The following is a 20,927-nucleotide window of genomic DNA, read 5'->3' on the forward strand; positions in this document are numbered from 1 at the left end:
TTTTCAACATGGAAAATGGTCCTACCCCTACCCATAATCCTAAACCACCCACATCCCCCCTGAGGTGCATGCGCTGTGTGCAGTCAGTACAGTGCATGCGCGTCAGGCAAACGAGGAAGTAACTGAGTATACACAAGTCACAAAATGTGAGTGTTTGTGGCGCTGTTGGAATGTGTATTTTGGGCGACTGAAGGGGGGTAGGCAGCGGTTCCATCTGGGTTCCATAGACTGCCCATTGTAGTGCTAAGCTAAGTAGCAGTGAGGGTGTACCGCAATTTGTACTGCATGCATGGGGATAAAGGCATCTACATTATACGTTTACTATAGGCAATATGGCAAATAGGCGAATTGGCAAAAATGTTGGCGTATCGCTTAAGACTTTTTAATGATCCGCGGGGAGTGTCAGGTCTCCCGATTCGGACAATAGTAAAACAAAAAGGCAAACACACTATATAGTCGACCATTTCTGTATTAGGGACCAGTTTCAAACAGGGCTCTTGTTTCCACTTTGACTCAAACTTTTACCATATCACAGTGTATGTGTGTGTGATACATAATCACATAACACAACAAAGCACAAAAGATATATACATCCAAAGTACATACTCGCATAGCCTACATAAACACCCAAACTCCACCCCCCACCACCACATACCGCAATTAAATGTTTACTCTCCTGTGTGGATTATCATGTGTCTTTTCAAGTTTGTTTTAAAACCAAAACTTTTACCACAGACTGAGCACTTGAATTGTTTCTCACCTGTGTGCATTATCAGGTGTGACTTCAAGTTTGCTTTTTGTCCAAAACCTTTACTACAGACTGAGCAAATAAATTGTTTCTCACCTGTGTGCATTCTCATGTGTGACTTCAAGTTTCCTTTGTGACCAAAACCTTTACCACAGACTGAGCAATTAAATTGTTTCTCACCTGTGTGGACTATCATGTGTAAATTCAATGCTGGTTTTTGACCAAAACCTTTGCCACAGACTGAGCAATTAAATTGTTTCTCACCTGTGTGGATTATCATGTGTGACTTCAAGTGTGCTTTGCGACCAAAATCTTTGCCACAGACTGAGCAATGAAATTGTTTCTCACCTGTGTGGACTATCATGTGTCTCTTCAAGTTTGCTTTGAAACCAAAACGATTACCACAGAGTGAGCAATGAAATGGTTTCTCATCTGTGTGGACTATCACGTGTCTTTTCAAGCTTGTTTTATTACATTGTTTCTCACCTGTGTGCATTATCATGTGTGACTTCAAGTTTCCTTTGTGACCAAAACCTTTACTACAGACTGAGCAAATAAATTGTTTCTCACCTGTGTGCATTCTCATGTGTGACTTCAAGTTTCCTTTGTGACCAAAACCTTTGCCACAGGCTGAGCAAATACATTTTTTCTCACCTGTGTGCATTATCATGTGTGAATTCAAGTTTGCTTTGAAACCAAAACCTTTACCACAGACTGAGCAATGAAATGGTTTCTCACCTGTGTGGACTATCATGTGTCTCTTCAAGCCTGATTTATAATTAAAAAAAATACCACAATCTGGGCAACTAATTTGTTTCTTCCCAAGAACGTCACTGTTTCTCAGTGAGTCTAAACCTGAGTGAGCTTCACTAGTTTCCATCCATTCTTCATCACTGTCGTCAGCCTCAGGTTCAGAAGAGACTGAAGTCTTGCCAGCACTCGTTGGTTGTAAATCACAGTTCCTGGCTGGCTCTGATACTGCACAGTCCTCTCCATCAGCTTCTGTTTTCATCTGTTCATTTGAGCTGCTAGCTAGAGGCTCTGCCTCTCTGTTCTCAGTTTGGCTTTGATTAAGCTGTGAGGACTGAGGTTTCGCTTCATCTTCACTCTTCACAGGGGGCTGTGACCCCTCCTGACTAGTCCAGAGTTCATCGTGTTCCTCTTTAATGTTGTGTGGGGGCTCTGGGCCCTCCTGACTGATCCAGAGTTCCTCCTGTTCCTCTTTAATGTGTGGGGGCTCTGGGCCCTCCTGGCTGATCCAGAGTTCCTCCTGTTCCTCTTTAATGTGTGGGGGCTCTGTGCTCTCCTGGTCCAGAATGGGGCTCCACTCCTGCAGGGAAACTTCTTCTGATGTATGAGTTCTTCTTTTGACCAACAGCTGCTGGAAGTCTGGAGGTATGGCTACTCTGTGTAACCGCACTACAGGATTTAAATCGGTGTCCAGCAGTGTCCAACAGTGTTGCTCGATATTTTTGGAACGAGAAGATTCTAGCCTGATATCAGACTGAATGGTTACCTCGTTACACTCCATTTCCTTCTTCAGAAGCAGTCAACTCAGTGGAGTGGGAAGATCTGAAGTTCTGGACTCAGGCAAAGAATCCTCCTTCTTTCTCTTCTTTCAAACAGCCCAAATAATCTCTTCAACAGTTATAGTCGCTAGTCCACCAACGCTGTCAGGTTTTGGACATTAAACATTTACTGTGATTTACATACTGTGACACGAACTCTTCCTCCTGAATGTTTTACTGACAAAAGTTATTCAAAACTCCAATAAAGTAACGTTAGCACCATTAGCTTCACAGCTAACTAGCTAAACCATTCATCAGTCGACGATTAAAGAGGAGCTTCTTCTTCCTCTCTCAGTGCTAAACGGAGCCTGGGTAGGTAGGCCGCTCAAGAATATTAAGACATCTGACCATGGAGCTCTCTTTTCCCCTGACAATGTACGGCTGGCACTGCGAGAATAGCTCTGTAGCTCATCTCAAACGAGCCAATCCAACATGTCGACCTCCGCCGTTCGATCCTACAAAAAATACGCCATGATCCCTCCCTGCGGCCCCAAACTTCCGTTTTGGCAAACAAAAAAAACAAACAAAAAATAATAATAATAATAAATAAATAAACTTCCGTTCAATGGCGGCACCCAAAAGGTCTCAAGAATGACATGCAGCCTATTTGAATTAAAATATTAACGTAATCAGAGGAAACATGATTACATTCTTTATGCATTAAATTATTTAGCTTATGAATCTTACAATGACAAGAAAAATGAATTAGCGTTAACACGGGACGTCCGTGACCATAATTTATGTCAATGTCCGCTATCGAAAGCAATTGAGTTGGTTAATGAAATCGTAGTTGTGATGTGGTGTGGGAGATTCGAGCTGTCAAAGGCAAGAGCTGTAACCTGACTCCGCCAGATGGGGGCGGTGAACCAACCTACATCCATCTGGCAGCGTCAGGTTACAAGAGCTGTCAAAGGGGATCAAAAGACGGGGGCTTGACTGCTGCGTCGGCGGGCACAGGGCGTGGTTTTGTGTACATGCGGAAAGCGGAAGCGAAAATCACATGACCCGCGGGGACTTTTGACGACAAGATGGCGGCCAGTGTGTTTAGGTAAATATTCTTGAGCGGAGGTCTACCTTACAGATGTTTTTCCTTTTATTAGTTTACAACTGTAATTGTATGTGTGGGCGATATTGTCACGAATATATAAACTGGAGACGAGGCTCCGTTTATCACTGAGGAGGAAGAAGAAGCTCCTCTCTCTTATGGATTCAGATGAATGGTTTAGTTAGCTGTGAAGCTATCGGGGCTAACGTTTATTGGAGCACGTTTGTCAGTAAAACGTCCAAGGGGAAAAGTTCCTGTGTCACTGTACGGAAAATGTCTCGTGTCCAAAACCTGACTGATGGTGTTGGTGAACTAGCGAATAACTCCCGCCGTTGAAGGTATTTGGGCTGTTTGAAAGAAGATAGCAGAGTATGAGGAGGAAGCTTCTTTGCCTGAGTCCAGAACTTCAGATCTTCCCACACCACTGAGTTGACTGCTTCTGAAGAAGGAAATGGAGTGTAACGAGTTAACCATTCAGTCTGATATCAGGCTAGAATCTTCTCCTTCCAAAAAGAACGAGCAACAACGAAAGCTGCTGGACACTGTTTTAAATCCTGACGTGCGGTTACACAGAGCAGCCATACCCCAAGATTTCCAGGAGCTGTTGGTCATTAAAGAAGTTGTTCCCCCTGAGCTGCAGGAGTGGAGCCCCAGTGTGGATCAGGAGGACCCAGAACCCCCACACATTGAACAGGAGGAACTCTGGACCAGTGAGGAGAGAGAGCAGCTTCAGGAGGGCACAGAGCCTCCACAAATTAAAGAGGAACAGGAGGAACTCTGGACCAGTCAGGAGGGAGAGCAGCTTCAGGAGAACCCAGAGCCCCCACATATTAAAGAGGAACAGGGTGAACCCTGGACCAGTGAGGAGAGAGAGCAGCTTCAGGAAGGCCCAGAGCCCCCACATATTAAAGAGGAACAGGAGGAACCCTGGACCAGTCAGGAGGGAGAGCAGCTTCAGGAGGGCCCAGAGCCCCCACACATTAAAGAGGAACAGGAGGAGCTCTGGACCAGTCAGGAGAGAGAGCAGCTTCAGGAGGACCCAGAGCCCCCACACATTAAAGAGGAACAGGAGGAACTCTGGACAAGTCAGGAGGGAGAGCAGCTTCAAGGGCTGGGGGAGGCTGTCACCAAGTTCCAATCCACTCCTGTTCCTGTGAAGAGTGAAGATGATGAAGAGAAACATCAGTCCTCACAGCTTCATCAAAGCCAAACTGAGGAGAACAGAGAGGCAGAGCCTCTAGCCAGCAGCTCAACTGAACAGATGAAAACAGAAGCTGATGGAGAACACTGTAGAGCATCAGAAACAGCCAGTGCTGGCAATATTTCAGACTCTTCTGAGACTGAAGACAGGGATGATTGGACGGAAACTAGTGAAGCTCAGTCTCTCTTAGACTCACAGAAAAACAGTGAAGTTCTTGGGAATAAACAGTTTAGTTGTTCAGTCTGTGGCAAAGGTTTTGGTTATAAAGGAACCTTGGCAAGACACATGATGGTCCACACAGGAGATAAACCATTTAAATGCACAGTCTGTGGTAACACTTTTTTCCGTAAAGCAGAGTTGCAGACCCACATGGTGGTCCACACAGGAGAGAAGCCATTTACTTGCTCAGTCTGTGGTAACAGTTTTCGTCATAGAAAAAGCTTGAAACAACACATGATAGTCCACACAGGAGATAGTCCATTTAATTGCTCATTCTGTGGTAAAGGTTTTAGTGAGAAAGGAACCTTGAAACAGCACATGATAGTCCACACAGGAGATAAGCCATTTAATTGCTCAGTCTGTGGTAACCGTTTTCGTCATAGAAAAAGCTTGAAGCAACACATGATAGTCCACACAGGAGATAGCCCATTTAATTGCTCATTCTGTGGTAAATGTTTTGGTCAGAAAGGAACCTTGAAAAAGCACATGAGAGTCCACACAGGAGATAAGCCATTTCATTGCTCAGTTTGTGGTAACAGTTTTGCTTATAAACACCAGTTGACAACACACATGATGATAGTTCACACCGGGGATAGCCCATTTAATTGCTCATTCTGTGGTAAAGGTTTTGCTCAGAAAGTAACCATGAAACAACACATGAGAGTCCACACAGGAGAGAGGCCATTTAATTGCTCAGTCTGTGGTAACAGTTTTAGTCGTAAAGAAACCTTGAAACAACACATGATAGCCCACACGGGAGACACGCAATTTAATTGCTCAGTCTGTGGTAAATGTTTTGGTCAGAAACGACACTTGACAAGACACATGATAGTCCACACAGGAGATAAACCATTTCAATGCTCAGTCTGTGGTAAATGTGTTGGTCATAAAGGAACCTTGAAAAAACACATGAGAGTCCACACAGGAGATAAACCATTTAAATGCTCAGTCTGTGGGAGCAGTTTTGGTCAGAAACCAAACTTGACAAGACACATGATAGTCCACACAGGAGATAAACCATTTAAATGCTCAGTCTGTGGCAACAGTTTTGGTCAGAAACCACACTTGACAAAACACATGAGAGTCCACACAGGAGATAAACCATTTCAATGCTCAGTCTGTGGTAACAGTTTTAGTCGTAAAGAAACCTTGAAACAACACATGATAGCCCACACAGGAGACACACAATTTAATTGCTCAGTCTGTGGTAAATGTTTTGGTCAGAAAGGACACTTGAAGAGACACATGATAGTCCACACAGCAGAGGTCACTTAATATTGGGCTGGACAATATTTCAATATTATCATTGTCTATCAACAGAAACATTGTGAGACCACTGATCGAGTGAGTTTCATAACAAGTCTGTTCTAAATGAAATAATAATGAATGCTAAGATGCAAATCATTAGTGTCTCAAAATGAGGTGAAACAAATGAGGAAATTTGAAAATTACATGTTTGTATCTTGTATTATCCTGGATTTTAATTGTTCAATTATGAACATCACTATTGTCATATATTGCTATTGAAAAGTGGCATCAGGCATCGATGCCTCATGAAGCTCCTCGAGATGTAGGAAAAGTGGAGGCTGTTCAGGATGGCTGGAAGATGGAGATCATCAGTTTACATGAAAGAAACTTATTTCAAAACAAGACATTCACTGATCAAACTTTAACATTTCTGACTCAACATATCAAATGGCTAATGTGTCAAAAAATGTCCCCTGTACTTTTTGTATCTTTTTCATTACTTGGTTGTCCAAATTTAAATACAATCAGCAATGAAAAAATGCTTTTATATTTGACATTGAATTGAACTTGCTGAGTTATAGAGTTGTTAGTACTCTTCCACAGACAATGCTGTTATATCCTTTTTCTTAAAGCAGGTAGAATAATTGTAATAATTGAACAACTCTATCATACTGGGCACAAAAACACATTTTCCCTAAGAAAGTATACTTAGTCCAGGTTCACTTGTTTCAGAATCAGAATCGGCATTATTGGCCAAGTATGTACACATACAAGGAATTGGATTCCGGTTTGCTTTGCTCTCAAAGTACACATACAGAAGAAAAAGAAAGAAAGAAATGTATGCCAAGTCAAACACAGGCAAGACAAGAAGGGTACATTTAGACAAAAGCAAAAATGTACAGTAGCTACTATACAATTATGGTGTAAAGTGTCTCTTTTAAAGACATAATATTGAGGAATGTAAATTTACAGTAACTACTACAATAAGTGTGGTATAAAGTGTCTGTTTTAAATATGTATTTGTGAAGTAATGTACATGTACAGTAAATGTGTAAATATGCCACATAGGATTGTAAACAGGCTTAAATACAGATATTGCAGTTACCGTATATGCTGTTCAATGTGAACGGGGCTTTGACTCTTGTTGCAGTTATTTCCCAGAAAAACGTACATCAGGTAGTGTGTGTACACAGTAACGTACATCAGATAGTGTGTGTACACAGTAACGTACATCAGGTAGTGTGTGTACACAGTCATTTAACACAGTAACAAGTTATTCCACAGTAAGTGTAAGCAAGTGTTGTTCAGGTTTCAGCTTTTATGTTGAATTCACTGACCCTCATTTATTGTCAGTTTATTCACTTTACTTTTTCCCCCAACATTTTTTTTATTATATTATTATACATGTATGTTTGAAATGGGTAGCCTATTACAAATAAAGGTCTTCATGATGCTGGTTAAAAAAAAGCATGGACTCATTTCCTGTGGGGGTGGGGGGGTTCTGGGGAATGTTTACCTGTAACAGCTTCGGCTTCTGAAATGGCTGATGAAAGTCTGTTAAAGGAACAGTTCACCCTAAAATCCAAAATACATATATTCCCTCTCACCTGCAGTGCTATTTATCCATCTATATCGTTTTGTGTTAGTTCCGAGTTTTGGAGATATCAGCCGCAGAGTTTCTGGCTTCTCTCCAATACAATGGAACTGGATGGCACTTGGCTTGTGGTGCTCAAAGTGCCAGCAATGTCTCTTTCCAGAAATCATGACCTCGTTACTCAAGATAATCCACAGACCTTGTTGTGAGCAGTTTCATGGAGGAACTATTTTCTTTTGACCGAACTACACCCGCTAGCTGCTAGCTAATAGTTCCTACCTGAGACTGCAAAAGAAAATAGTTCCTACATGAAACTGCTCACAACAAAGTCTGTGCATTATCTTGAGTAACGGGGTAATGATTTCTGGAAAGAGACGATGCTGTTGAGTTTTTCAAAATAATTTTTTGGTGCTTCGAGCACCACAAGCCAAGTGCCATCCCGTTCCATTGTATTCAAGAGAAGGCAGCCATCTCTACAGCCAATATCTCCAAAACTCAGGCAACACTCAGGTGGAAAGTACTCAAGTACAAGTAGTTTTTTTGAGGATATGTAGTTTAAGTATTTGTTTGTAATGCTATACTTTTACTCTTACTTGAGTCATTTTAATAATAGATATTCTACTTGGAGTACTTTTAAATATACACTGAGTAAATTAGTAAATTAGATTTTTGTTTTGCACACCGCACTCTGAAAACGGCACGGTAGTGTTGGGACTGCTCGCTAACAGGTCGAGAATCACTTCCGTCTGGCCTCCAGGCCTGGGCGTGTGAGGTAGCCTCAACAGGATCCTTCAATGTTATTGGGCCGTTCCTGCCAGGTTTTTGGGTCAAGGCCTCCCCAGTAAAACAAGTAGTGCTGACATAGCATCATTAATAAACATCATCATCCTAGATAGTGGGTTTTACACTCTAAACCTACACAATGACAGCAGGACTGATCTTGTATCACACAGCTGGTGCACATACAATGCTCATTCCTAAAAGGGTCTCAAAGACAGAAGTAATCCTGGACCAGCACCTCTGATGATTGTTGATCCAAATTATACAGGGAATTCTTAAGATATCACCGATAACATAGCATAGTTGTTAGACGATTCCAAACATAATGAAATGCAAAAGTGGCTATTGCTTGGTTGAAAACTGAAATGTGCTCTTTAATTCAATGAAGAGGAAACATATAATTCACAGAATCATCTTATTTAAAAAAAAAAATCTTTAACACATTTACCAGTAGCATTCAAAACCATTTTCCCTAAAAGTGAAAAAACATCATCATCTTAACAGAATAAAACAATTATCCCTCCAAATAAAACAAATTAAAACAGAAATGCAAACATCATCCAGAAATCTGTGTTGGATTTCACCTCAGCATGTTTCAGTAATTAATTATAGCCCTTCTGTAAAAAAAAAAACACATCTGAGAGTAGCAGTCCTGATCTATGATCACTGATTCAGTTTTGGCAATCCTGATCAAGTAAATGTTTAAGTGTATATTTGTAAATTGTTTAAAATATTAATTGTATTATTATCTGTCTCACCTGCATCTGATTTCAGTAGGTGTGCCCTATAAAAAGGGTCACACCTACTCACTTGCACTATATACCCTGACAAAGGCACATTCTCCCAAAACATGTTGGTATTAAATAACCTTGCTTGCAAGATGGATAACCTCGCGAGATCAAAATTCTTTCGACGTAATCCGACTGGTTTAGTGAAACGTAATGTGGAGCTAAACCGTCCATCTGGCGTCAGGTTAGGTATTAAACACAGCAGAGGAGAATTTTTGAGTGTGCAACTTTCTTTCTTTATGTTGCTTTTTGAGTTCTTGTTAGTCTGCACCTCTTAAACTGTTTTGGGTGTGCTCCACTCTGTATACTGTATATTGAATCCTGATCAAGGGTAGCATGCAAGTGCAGAATTTGAGATGAGGGTCAAATCGAGAGAGGCATTTCAGACACAAAATAGCTATCCCTGAGCTGATGATATCTTCATTACTTGGGATAGATAGTGGCAAGCATTAAATATCATTACTTGATGCTATTCATAAACACTTCTCAATTCTTCGAGAAGTCCAATGCTCCTCTCGTCTGAGGTAATCAAGCACCTGGCACTGAATCTAGTCAGGTACCACCTCATCAGGAGTCATGGCATTGAAGAATAAACGGTGACAGTTCAATCGGCGAGCGGGTTAGAGGAAGCTGGGTGGGATGGCGTTGTCATGGTGATAGTCGACAGGTACCCGGAGCTTGCCACCAGCATTGAACTGGCGGAGGCTCAGTTTGGCGGGCGCAGAGACGTACCACATGACCACACCCGTGGGGTTGACTGACACCACAAAGTCAGTGGAGTCTTTCAGCACTGTGGTCTTCTCAGTGAAGACATCGTAGATCTGAGAGAAAGAATAACAGGGAAAAAGTGAGAGAACTCAACTTTGAGTCAAGAATCACAAGCTGGCGTCCTCGTTAATACCCATCAGTGCAACGAGAGATCCGGCAGCCAACTGACACGGGAGGCCAGATAGTGATCATCCCAGACTGACCTTGTAGCTGCCGGTGGTGTAGTTGAGTTTGCCGAGGGAGGTCTGGTAGCGGTAGGGCATGTCATTACGGCGGCTAAAGAAGACCAAGGCGCTGGCATTCTTTGACAGGGGGCGCCAGAACACCTCGATGCCGCTCTTCTCCTGGCAGAGAGAAATGGCCGACAGAATGTGAATAATGAAACGGAGAAAAAGAAGACGCACACAAATGAATAAAATGCGGAAGATAACACTGAAGCCAAACTCTCCATGGTTGATCTCAGTTTGTTTCAGTTCCCAATTTTCAACACTTTCTTTGCTAAATGTGCCATTCGAATTTTTCTCGAATTTGTCACCTTTACAATGCGGCGTCCCTGAATGCCCATGGGATCCTGGTTGATGCCGATGGCCATTTTGTTTTGCAGGATGGCACGGGCCCCGCTGCTGATGGTGCGCAGGTCGTTGGACATGAAGAGAGGAGCGGCCATGATCGCCCACAGAGCCATCTGAGCACGGGACTGGTCCATACTCAGGCCAAAGTCGCCAATAACCAGCTGTTTCGGTCAAAGTCACACATACGATGAGTTTGTGATTAATTTCATAGCTGTGATGTTTTAAACAAAAATACAGAAAGAGACACAGCACAAACATAAGAGTTGAAAAAAGACAGATGTGTTTGTATTCTCCATAACAGCGGTTCTCAACATGGGGTCAAGGGCCAGTAAATGATCATGGTAAGCTCAAGTAAAAGAAAAAGAAGGTGTGATCAAGTAAAAGAATCAAGTAAATGTGTGAATAGAGACAAGTCCACTGGACAGACCATATCTGGGTCGTTCCATCTTCCAGGTCCGGCTGCAGGTATCAGCACTTCCTGGTTTTCAAAGAACCAATTAGCAATGCTCAAAACACTGTCCCAAGAGTCCTGGATGTCACCATAGTTACGCCACAGGTTGCAGATCTCGCCCAGCTGGGTGTAGTTTACCTGAAAGCACATCACAGAGGAGATCAAGTTAAATTTAAGACTTTTTAAGACCTTTTTACTGCCAGTTATAATATACATGCATACATACATACATACACATGCACACGCTCGCGCACACACGCGCGCGCACACACACACACACACACACAAATAACTTGGATACAGGTAATGATAATTATAACTGAGCACCATTTAAGGCCTCATGTTTAAGTCAAATAAATAAATAAGTGAAGACATTTAAGGCATTTTCAGGACTTGCAGACACTCCCTTTATGTCACCTTGGGTGGCAGTCCACCCTGATAGGCGGGCCAGCTGCAGGAGTAGCCAATGGGACGGCCCGTAGCATTTAGAGCCTTGGACATGCGAGGGTAACCTATCCAAGAGAGGAACAGTCGAGTCAATCAAGAGCCGAATAAGTACAACAGTTCTTCCCAAAACGTATTTCACCTCCACACGGCCAGTCCAGTGCTCCCTTTCTCACCCTGCTCTTGCTCTGTGGCATTAGAGTAACAGCCGTCAAACTTTAACATGTCCACTTCCCAGTCTGCGAAGGTCTGGGCGTCTAACTCGATCTTGTCCAGCGTGGTGCCGGGATAGCCCCCACAGGTGTGTGTGCCCATGTCCCCATAGATACCCAGCTTCAGGCCGCGGTCGTGCAGGTAGCGCGACAGCTTGGGGATGCCTCCTGGGAACCTGAGATACAGAGGTTCCAGACTTGTAAGTACATGCTATATCCAAGTGTACAAGCAGTTGAGTAAGTATAATACAATCATCATGAATGTAGAAAAGATACTCCATTCCTTTCACAATGTATTCGGTCATTTTACAACGATACATAAGTGCTGCTGTTTTGGAATATTTTTACAGGATTTTTGCTGATCTTTACAGTCCATCCATTCTAGGCCTAGCTGTCTTATGGGCCAATCAATCAATCATCTCTATCTTATCTACTGTATATCTCTTTGTTCTCCTTTTTTTTTTAATCTCTTTGTTATCTCTTTGTGCTGATGTTACATGTTGTACCCATAAAAGTCAATATAGTCACACTGCACAGTGAACTATGCTGTGTCTGACTTTATTCTTTGTGAGTCATATGACTGCATGACAGGTCTTATTGTGATCACATTGCTTAGTGGTTTTATTGTCTTGTGGTCTTAGAAGAGGGCGTCTGTGTGTGTGTGTGTGTGTGTGTGTGTGTGTGTGTGTGTGTGTGTGTGTGTGTGTGTGTGTGTGTGTGTGTGTGTGTGTGTGTGTGTGTGTGTGTGTGTGTGTGTGTGTGGTTGCCAACTAGGCACTTTTGTAACTAACTGTCACCCAGCATCTGACTGCATTATTAGCGTTTATGTCCTTTGTACTCTGTATTTATGTGGACATAAATAAACCATTTAAATGTGTGTGTCTGCACTTACCTCTTGGGGTCAGCTTGCAGTCGGCCCTGCATGTCTCTGTCCATGGAGGACCAGCAATCGTCTATGTTGATGTAGACGTAGCCGAGTTCCCTCCAGCCGTCCTCCGACAGTCTGTCTGCCATGTCCCTGAACAGATCCTCACTGCGGAAACAGAGCAATGAGCCATGAAAGAAGGGGAATAAAGTGCCAATGCTTTTGGTTAAGGAATATTTAGAGGTATGGACTTATCAGATAAAGAGACAAGACAAAGCCACTGTAGCATTCAAAGAGGAGATGATCGAGTGTGATTCTACTGGGTTTAGGGGTGTGGAAGTTGTTGTTGAAATTGTGCTCGTTGGTTTGGGGTTGTTGTTGAAAAAGGTAGGAGTTCCATGGCACTCTTGGGCATTTAAAAATCATTTATTGTATTCAAAACTAGGGCTGGGCAATATATTGATATTACAGTATATCGATATTGTGATATGAGACTATATCGACTTAGATTTTAGATGTAATATCCGATATGGCATAAGTGTTAGTCTTTTCCTGGTTTTAAAGGATGTTTTACAGAAAATGATGTAATTTTCTGAACATACCACACTGTTATAGCTATTCTATTATTTGCCTTTACCCACTTGGTCAATGGAGTATTATGGTTTTTAGGACTGGGTGATATGCACCCCAAAAAAAATCCCAAGTGTACCAAGTGGGCTAACTGTTCAGTTGTAACTGGGTGCTTTCACAAAATATTTACACAATGAGATTTTTAAATCAGTCATGTACCACCATGTTTATACATGTTTTAGCTATGCTGTGGCCTTCATCATGGAGTAGTACACAAACTATTTTCATAATTAAATTTGTGCCTGTAGAGCGCCTTCCTTATTTTTCCCCCTTGCAGCATTATTCTCACATCACAAAAAGGGATTGGATTGGATAAGGAAATGTAAATGTTAATACAGCCGAGGGACTTTAGCATCAAGGTAATAGGAGCTCTTCAAGTCTTGACCATTGTCAAATGCACATTATTATGTTGAGAGTGTATTTAAAGAAAGGGTTAATGGGGGGGGGGGGGTTATCGTGTATAATATTAATCTTATTTTGCCTTGCCTGATGCAGTTCTTGGGGTCATGTTCACAGTCAATGTCACAGCGGAATCGTTCCCATGCCAACCAGCCCATGGGAGGGGTCCTCATCAGGCCGTTGTCGAGGGCAAAGGAGGCCGCAGAGAGCGCCAGTGCGCAAACAACCACTGCCAAGCGCATGCCTGCAAAAACAACACAGCAGGTCACAGTGCGCACTGTGCAGCATGGAATGCAGTCGTTCACACATGGAGCATCAGGTGATTTGTTTGGCCCACCGGGCACATGCCCGTTAAGTTAGCTGTGCCCTCCATCTGTGCCTATGATGCCAGCTGATCTGACCTGTTAAAACATACCTGGTCAATGAAGACTTTATACTGTTCCTGTGTCGTTCCTTGCAATACCTTGATGTGGATCCTCCTTACCCACACATCTCCACGACACCTGCTTGTTGTTACAGCCAAGACAACAGTAGTGCACTCACCTGACTGGGTGTGACTGCGCTGAAAGCAGCACCAACCTGCCAGGTGACTTATGCCATCAAAAGGTCTAAAACTATCAGCGGACGAACATTACCTAAACAAAACCAAGTGGAACAAATAACCTAGTTATTACAACCTGACAAGATAACCTGTAGTACAGTAGCCTATTTTGTGGAAATATACCATGCACCGTTGCCAAAATGCAATAATAACTAGCTCTAATGTGATTTAAGCCTTAAACGGTGTATTTCAACAGCGACTTGCCTACCACTGAATGTAGGCTATTCATGTATGGGGATGGCAAGAATTTCACTCAACAATTAAGTGGCAAAACCCTCCAGCAAAGAGTTTAGTTTAGTTTATTAGGATCCCCATTAATGGGGTCCACATAAAATCAATACACTACACTACACTACAATACAATGCAGTGCAATACAATAAAACATAAACAAAATCGATATGACCAAGTTAGCTTTCATAATATAGTATATTCAACCAAACAGTCAATTCTTATTTATATGATTTTTAAGATATTTTTTAAATTGATATATTCCTTTAATCCTAGTGATTGCAGGAGGTAAGGAGTTCCATGCAGCCATTGCTCTGTACATCACAGACCTCTTATATTGTATTTGTTCTTGGCATCTGCATTGTACACCTTTCCATTGATACATGTCTGGTGGAGTAACTGTGTCTGTTGTTAGTCAATTGCACTTCCTCATATAGACAAACAGGTTTTTTGTTATTTAGGCTACAGATATTTAGAAAAAACATAATAAGATTAACATGCAGTCTTTGCTCCACGACCGTTTTTCATGCATCAGTGTTATCTTTGACCTTTCACCAGTACAGTAGGCTATAAAGTGTCAGTCAATCCCCACTGGTGACCTAGATGAGATATTGGGAAACTCGAATAGGCTACTTACTGAAGTTCACTAGGCTCTCAGAAAGTCTCTGGAAGCAGGAAGATATAAAGGGAAGATGATGAAGGAAGACGCGGGCTCCTTACTCCACCTGCTCGTCTCCAGATCCCACACAGCTTGGCTTTAGAACGATGTAGTAGTAGTAATGTAACCTACTCGAGAAGCTATCGACGCTTTACTGAGCGATCGAGGAGAGACCGTGTGCATGAGGAAGCGAACATCACATGACATAGCGCTGTCAGCTGACCGTATGAAAGCGGAAACGGGAGGGGGAAGCGCGGGGCGGGGCCATTGACACTACAGAGACCCCGCTACAGACTAATAATAATAATATTCATCGGTAAATAACGACATCCGTCGCTGGAAGCACCTTCCAGACTTTTTTTTTATACTTTCAACTTTATTTGGTAGGCTATATAACAAAATACACATTCACGAATCCAGATATGCAATAAACAAATGAACCAATAAAGTGATTAAAAAAAAAAAAAAACTTGTGGGAGAGCACATTGGGAAAGAAAAGGGAAAAAAGTTTTATAGTAGCTGACTTACATTTAGAATTTGCACAGATGAATTTCCATATAGCCCGTATGATGTCCACCCACTGATTATGGTTAGGAGCCTCAGGTTTAAGGTTTATAACATCTTCTAATTACATTATGGCTTTCCTAGCTGCTGTAATGAGTATCTTAACCAGGCATCGATCTCTTTCTAGTGTATGTAGGCTACATCTCCCCAAAATGATTTTAATTTTTCCACTCCCAAAATATGTCGTCAAGTCAAGTCAAGTCAAGTCAAAAAATAGTAGCTGTCAGCAGTTAAAAGCGACGGTAAACATAAAAGTCTTCTTTAGTCTATTTTTAAAAGTAAGTAAGGTTGGGGCAGATCTGAGGTCTTCAGGCAATTTGTTCCAGCTAGCAGAAGCATAGTGGGTAAATGCAGCCTTCCCATGATTTGATTTGATCCTAGGGACGTGTGGTTAACAAACATGTAATTTTCAAATAATATTCCCTCATTTGTTTCATCTCATTTTGAGACAAGTCAATAATGATTTGCATTTTATCATTCATTTAGAACAGAAATGTTATGAAAATCGATCACTGGTCTCACAATATGTTTCCATTGATAGACAATAATAATATTGAAATATTGTCCAGCCCTATATAAAGTGAACTCTGCTGTGTGGAGTATCATGTCTCTTCAGGGCTTGTTTATGACCAACACTTAGACTGAGCATTGAAATGGTTTATCTCCTGTGTGAACTCTCATGTGTTTTGTCAATTGTGGTTTCTGACCAAAACTATTACTACAGACTGAGCATTTAAATGGTTTATCTCCCGTGTGGACTGACATGTGCCTTTTCAAAGTTGCTTTTTCACAAAAACATTTACCACAGACTGAGCATTTAAATGGTTTATGTCCTGTGTGGACTAGCATGTGTGTTGTCAAGTGTTGTTTACGACCAAAACTGTTACCACAGACTGAGCATTTAAATGGTTTATCCCCTGTGTGGACTATTATGTGTCTTTTCAAGTTTCCTTTTGCACCAAAACAGTTACCACAGACTGAGCATTTAAATGGTTTATCTCCTGTGTGGACTCTCATGTGTTCTTTCAAGGTTCTTTTTCGACTAAAACTGTTAACACAGACTGAGCATTTAAATGGTTTATCTCCTGTGTGGACACTCATGTGTTCTTTCAAGGTTCCTTTTCGTCCAAAACTGTTACCACAGACTGAGCATTTAAATGCGTTATCTCCTGTGTGGACACTCATGTGTTCTTTCAAGGTTATTTTTTTACCAAAACTGTTACCACAGACTGAGCATTTAAATGCTTTATCTCCTGTGTGGACCATCATGTGTTTTGTCAAATATTGTTTACAACCAAAACTATTACCACAGACTGAGCATGTAAATGGTTTATCTCCTTTGTGGACTCTCTTGTGTCTGTTCAAGTCTCTGTTATGAACAAATATTTGACCACAAACTGAACAACTAAAGTGTTTATTCCCAAGAACTTCAGTGTTTTTCTGTGAATCCAAACCTGACAGGTGTTGACTAGTTTCCGTCCAATCATCACTGTCTTCAGTCTCAGAAGTGTCTGAAGTCTTGCCAGCACTGGCTGTTTCTGATGCTCTACAGTCCTCTCCATCAGCTTCTGTTTTCATCTGTTCAGTTGAGCTGCTGGTTAGAGGCTCTGCCTCTCTGTTCTCCTCAGTTTGGCTTTGATGAAGCTGTGAGGACTGAGGTTTATCTTCATCATCTTCACTCTTCACAGGAAGAGGAGTGAATTTGAACTTGGTATGGGCCTCCTCCAGACCTTGAAGTTGCTCTCCCTCCTGACTGATACAGAGTTCCTCTTTAATGTGTGGGGGCTTTGAGTCCTCCTGAAGTTGCTCTCCAATCTGACTGATGCAGAGGTCATCCTGTTCCTCTTTAATGGGTGGGGGCTCTGGGTCCTCCTGAAGTTGTTCTCCATTCTGACTGATCCAGAGTTCCTCCTGTTCCCCTTTAATGTATGGGGGCTCTGTGCTCTCCTGGTCCATAATGGGGCTCCACTCCTGCAGCTTAGGGGAAACTTCTTCTGACTTCTTCTTTTGACCAACAGCTGCTGGAAGTCCGGAGGTATGGCTACTCTGTGTAACCGCACTACAGGATTTAAATCGGTGTCCAGCAGTGTCCAACAGTGTTGCTCGATATTTTTGGAAGGAGAAGATTCTAGCCTGATATCAGACTGAATGAATGGTTACCTCGAGTCGTTCGTTAAACTCCATTTCCTTCTTCAGAAGCAGTCAACTCAGTGGAGTGGGAAGATCTGAAGGTCTGGACTCAGGCAAAGAATCCTCCTTGTACTCTTCTTTCAAACAGCCCAAATAATCTCTTCAACGGCCGCAGTTAGTCACTAGTCCACCAACGCTGTCATGTTTTGGACATTAAACATTTACATACTGTGACACGAACTCTTCTTCCTGAACGTTTTACTGACAAATGTTCTTCAAAGCTCCAAAGTAACGTTAGCACACGTTAGCTTCACAGCTAACTAACTAAACTTCTTCTTCCTCTCTCAGTGCTAAACCGAGCCTGGTCTCCACTTTATTATTCGTGATATCATCCATAGTCTGCTGTTGGTCATTGTGGTAACTTCAGCTTGAAAAGACCACGTAACAACTTAATGTGCTCAGTTGTACTTTATCTTAAGGCAGAACATATTTATTTATATAGCCTACAGACAGTGGCACGCCTTGTATATGAAAGGAGCGGACGAACACCAACATGCTGATCTGAGAACAGCGGAAGTCTTCTTCTTCTTCTTCTTCTGTTTGGTTTTACGGCGGTTGGCATCCAAAATGTTGCATTACCGCCATATACTGAACTAAACCTAAACTGATCTTAATTGAACTAAAATAAACAAAATAACCCCATATCCATATCCACCCAAAGTACTCAGATTCATAATTACTTTCCAGATACAGACGCCTGAGTTTGCACAAATGCATCTCTCAGTATTTTATCTATCTCTGCTCCAGATACATCAACCACATCCAGAAATCTCTTTGCAGCGTCAACCACCATTTCAGTCCTCTCTGTCTTCCCAGTCATACTAGCAGCACAGTTTATCACCATGGCGATGAATGCCAGGAATCGCTTATTGTCCATACAGATATTACTGTGACTTGCTCTTTCCTTTTCCGGCTCCCTTTGTACAATCACCCTGCCCTCGTTTCTTTCCCCTTTCCACCTTTTAACAGCCTCAGCATATGACATCCCCCGTTCTTCTCTGATTTTGTTTACCTCCCTTTCCTTCTTTCTTCGTGGACAATCCACAGACCCTGCATCATGATTCCCCTCACAATGCAAACACCTGAGCTGTTCCTTCCCCACACTGCAACTTTCAATATCACTTCCATTAAGTACTACTCCACAATCCTCCTTCCCACATCTCCTACATATTCTCTCCCTAGTACACACTGATGCCACATGTCCATACTCCTGACAGCAATAGCACCTGATAGGCGCTCTCTCAAAGGGCCTCACCCTGTAACAAACATAATCACTATACACTAGCGATGGCAATTCTCCTTCAAAGGTTAAACACACACAATTACTCTCTTCTCTCTTTCCTTCCCGAAATCTCGACATTCTCCTTGCTTCATACACACCTTCCACCTCCAAAAAAGTATTAGCATCCACTGACAACGGCACTTATAATGCTCACATTATAACAGTCATTATTACAATTGTAAACTATACTAACGAAAGGGGGGGAAATCATCGGTAAGGTAGACCTCTCAAGAATATTTACACACGCGCCGTCTGACCATGGAGCTCTCTTCCCCCCCGGAAAGAGTATAACGGGGCTTGTCTGGGCACCTTTCACCCCGCTTTTTGTCATGGGGCGTAAACCACGGAACCAGAATGAACACCGGAAGGCAGTGCGCCAAAAAACGTCTTTGTTGCCGTTAGCTTGACGTCTCTTTCCTCGATTAATTGTCTGATGCAAAGCTTCTGTATTGGCTTAAAAGATGTGAGACTGTGAATCTGCAATGTTTCTAAAATAACTTCTTCAAAAACTTCGTTCGGTACGTCCATCTTTTGTTTTGTTGTTTGCCGTTCTGATACTTGTGTCAAATTGTCAAGTTAAGGTAAAAATTGACGAGCTAGAAACGCTGCCCTTCCTGTCTAGGGCGGGCTCTAGGCCGGAACCAGGTAGGGTGACAAAATCAATTGTGAACGGAAGCCAGGCTCGATGTCTTCTGCCTGGGAGGCTGGGGAGCAGGCGCGAGCAGCCGAGTGCAGTCAGCCAACCAGAGGCAGAGAGGGGAGGGTCATGCCTTCGCCTTGCTTTTCGCCATCATGCAACATCAAAACTGCTCGTTTGACGACAAGATGGCGGCCATTGTGTGAGCGGTGGTCTACTTTTCCCTTTCGTTAGTAGGCTATATATAGTTTACAACTGTAATTGTATATGATGGGTGATATTATCACGAATATATAACCTGGAGGGGAGGCTATGTTAAGCGCTGAGAGGAGGAAGAAGAATCATCTCTCTTAATGGCTGAATGGTTTAGTTAGCTGTGAAGCTATCGGGGCTAACGTTTATTTGAGCTTTGAAGAACAACGTTTGTCAGTAAAACGTCTAGGGGGAAAAGTTCCTGTGTCACTGTATGGAAAATGTCTCATGTCCAAAACCTGACTGATGGTGTTGGTGAACTAGCAACTAATTCCGGCCGTTGAATGGGCCGTTTGAAAGAAGATAGCAGACTACGAGGAGTACAGACGTTCAGATCTTTCCCGTCCGAGTTGACTGTCTGCTTCTGAAGATGGACATGGAGTGTAATGAATCAACAATTCAGTCTGATATCAGGCTAGAATCTGTTTGTTCCAAAAAGAACGAGCAACAACGAACGCTGCTGGACACTGTTTTAAACCCCGATGTACACAGAGCAGCCGTACCGCCAGACTTCCAGCAGCTGTTGGTAATTAAAGAAGAAGTTCTCCCTGAGCTGCATGAGTGGAGCCCCAGTCTGGACCAGGAGGACCCAGAGGCCCAACACAGTAAAGAGGAACAGGAGGAACTCTGGACCAGTCAAGAGGGAGAGCAGCTTCTGGAGGACCAAGAGCCCCCACTGGAGGACCAAGAGCCCCCACACATTAAAGAGGAACAGGGCGAGCTCTCGATCAGTCAGGAGGGAGAGCAGCTTCTGGAGGACCAAGACCCCCCACACATTAAAGAGGAACAGGATGAGCTCTGGATCAGTCAGGAAGGAGAGCAGCTTCAAGGGCTGGAGGAGGCTGATATCATCAAGTTCCAATTCACTCCTGTTATTGTGAAGAGTGAAGATGATGAAGAGAAACCTCAGTCCTCACAGCTTTATCAAAGCCAAACTGAGGAGAACAGAGAGGCAGAGCCTCTAGCCAGCAGCTCAACTGAA

The 20,927-nt window shown here is 42.6% G+C and overlaps 1 protein-coding gene across 1 annotated transcript; it reads right to left on the reverse strand.

Moving 5' to 3' along the window:
* Positions 1 to 8,752: 8,752 nt before the first annotated feature.
* Positions 8,753 to 15,175, reverse strand: LOC310782554 (alpha-N-acetylgalactosaminidase-like). The gene is made up of 9 exons (XM_083643230.1): positions 15,000 to 15,175; positions 13,620 to 13,776; positions 12,531 to 12,671; positions 11,603 to 11,814; positions 11,400 to 11,494; positions 10,959 to 11,120; positions 10,495 to 10,692; positions 10,163 to 10,303; positions 8,753 to 10,012 (listed from the first exon to the last, which is right to left on the reverse strand). Exons 2-9 carry the CDS (start codon positions 13,772 to 13,774, stop codon positions 9,812 to 9,814), a joined length of 1,305 nt encoding a protein of 434 aa, XP_083499356.1. The 5' UTR covers positions 13,775 to 13,776; positions 15,000 to 15,175; the 3' UTR covers positions 8,753 to 9,811.
* Positions 15,176 to 20,927: the final 5,752 nt, after the last annotated feature.

This window comes from Poromitra crassiceps (assembly GCF_964638095.1).
Source record: "Poromitra crassiceps genome assembly, chromosome: 9".
Taxonomy (NCBI): domain Eukaryota; kingdom Metazoa; phylum Chordata; class Actinopteri; order Beryciformes; family Melamphaidae; genus Poromitra; species Poromitra crassiceps.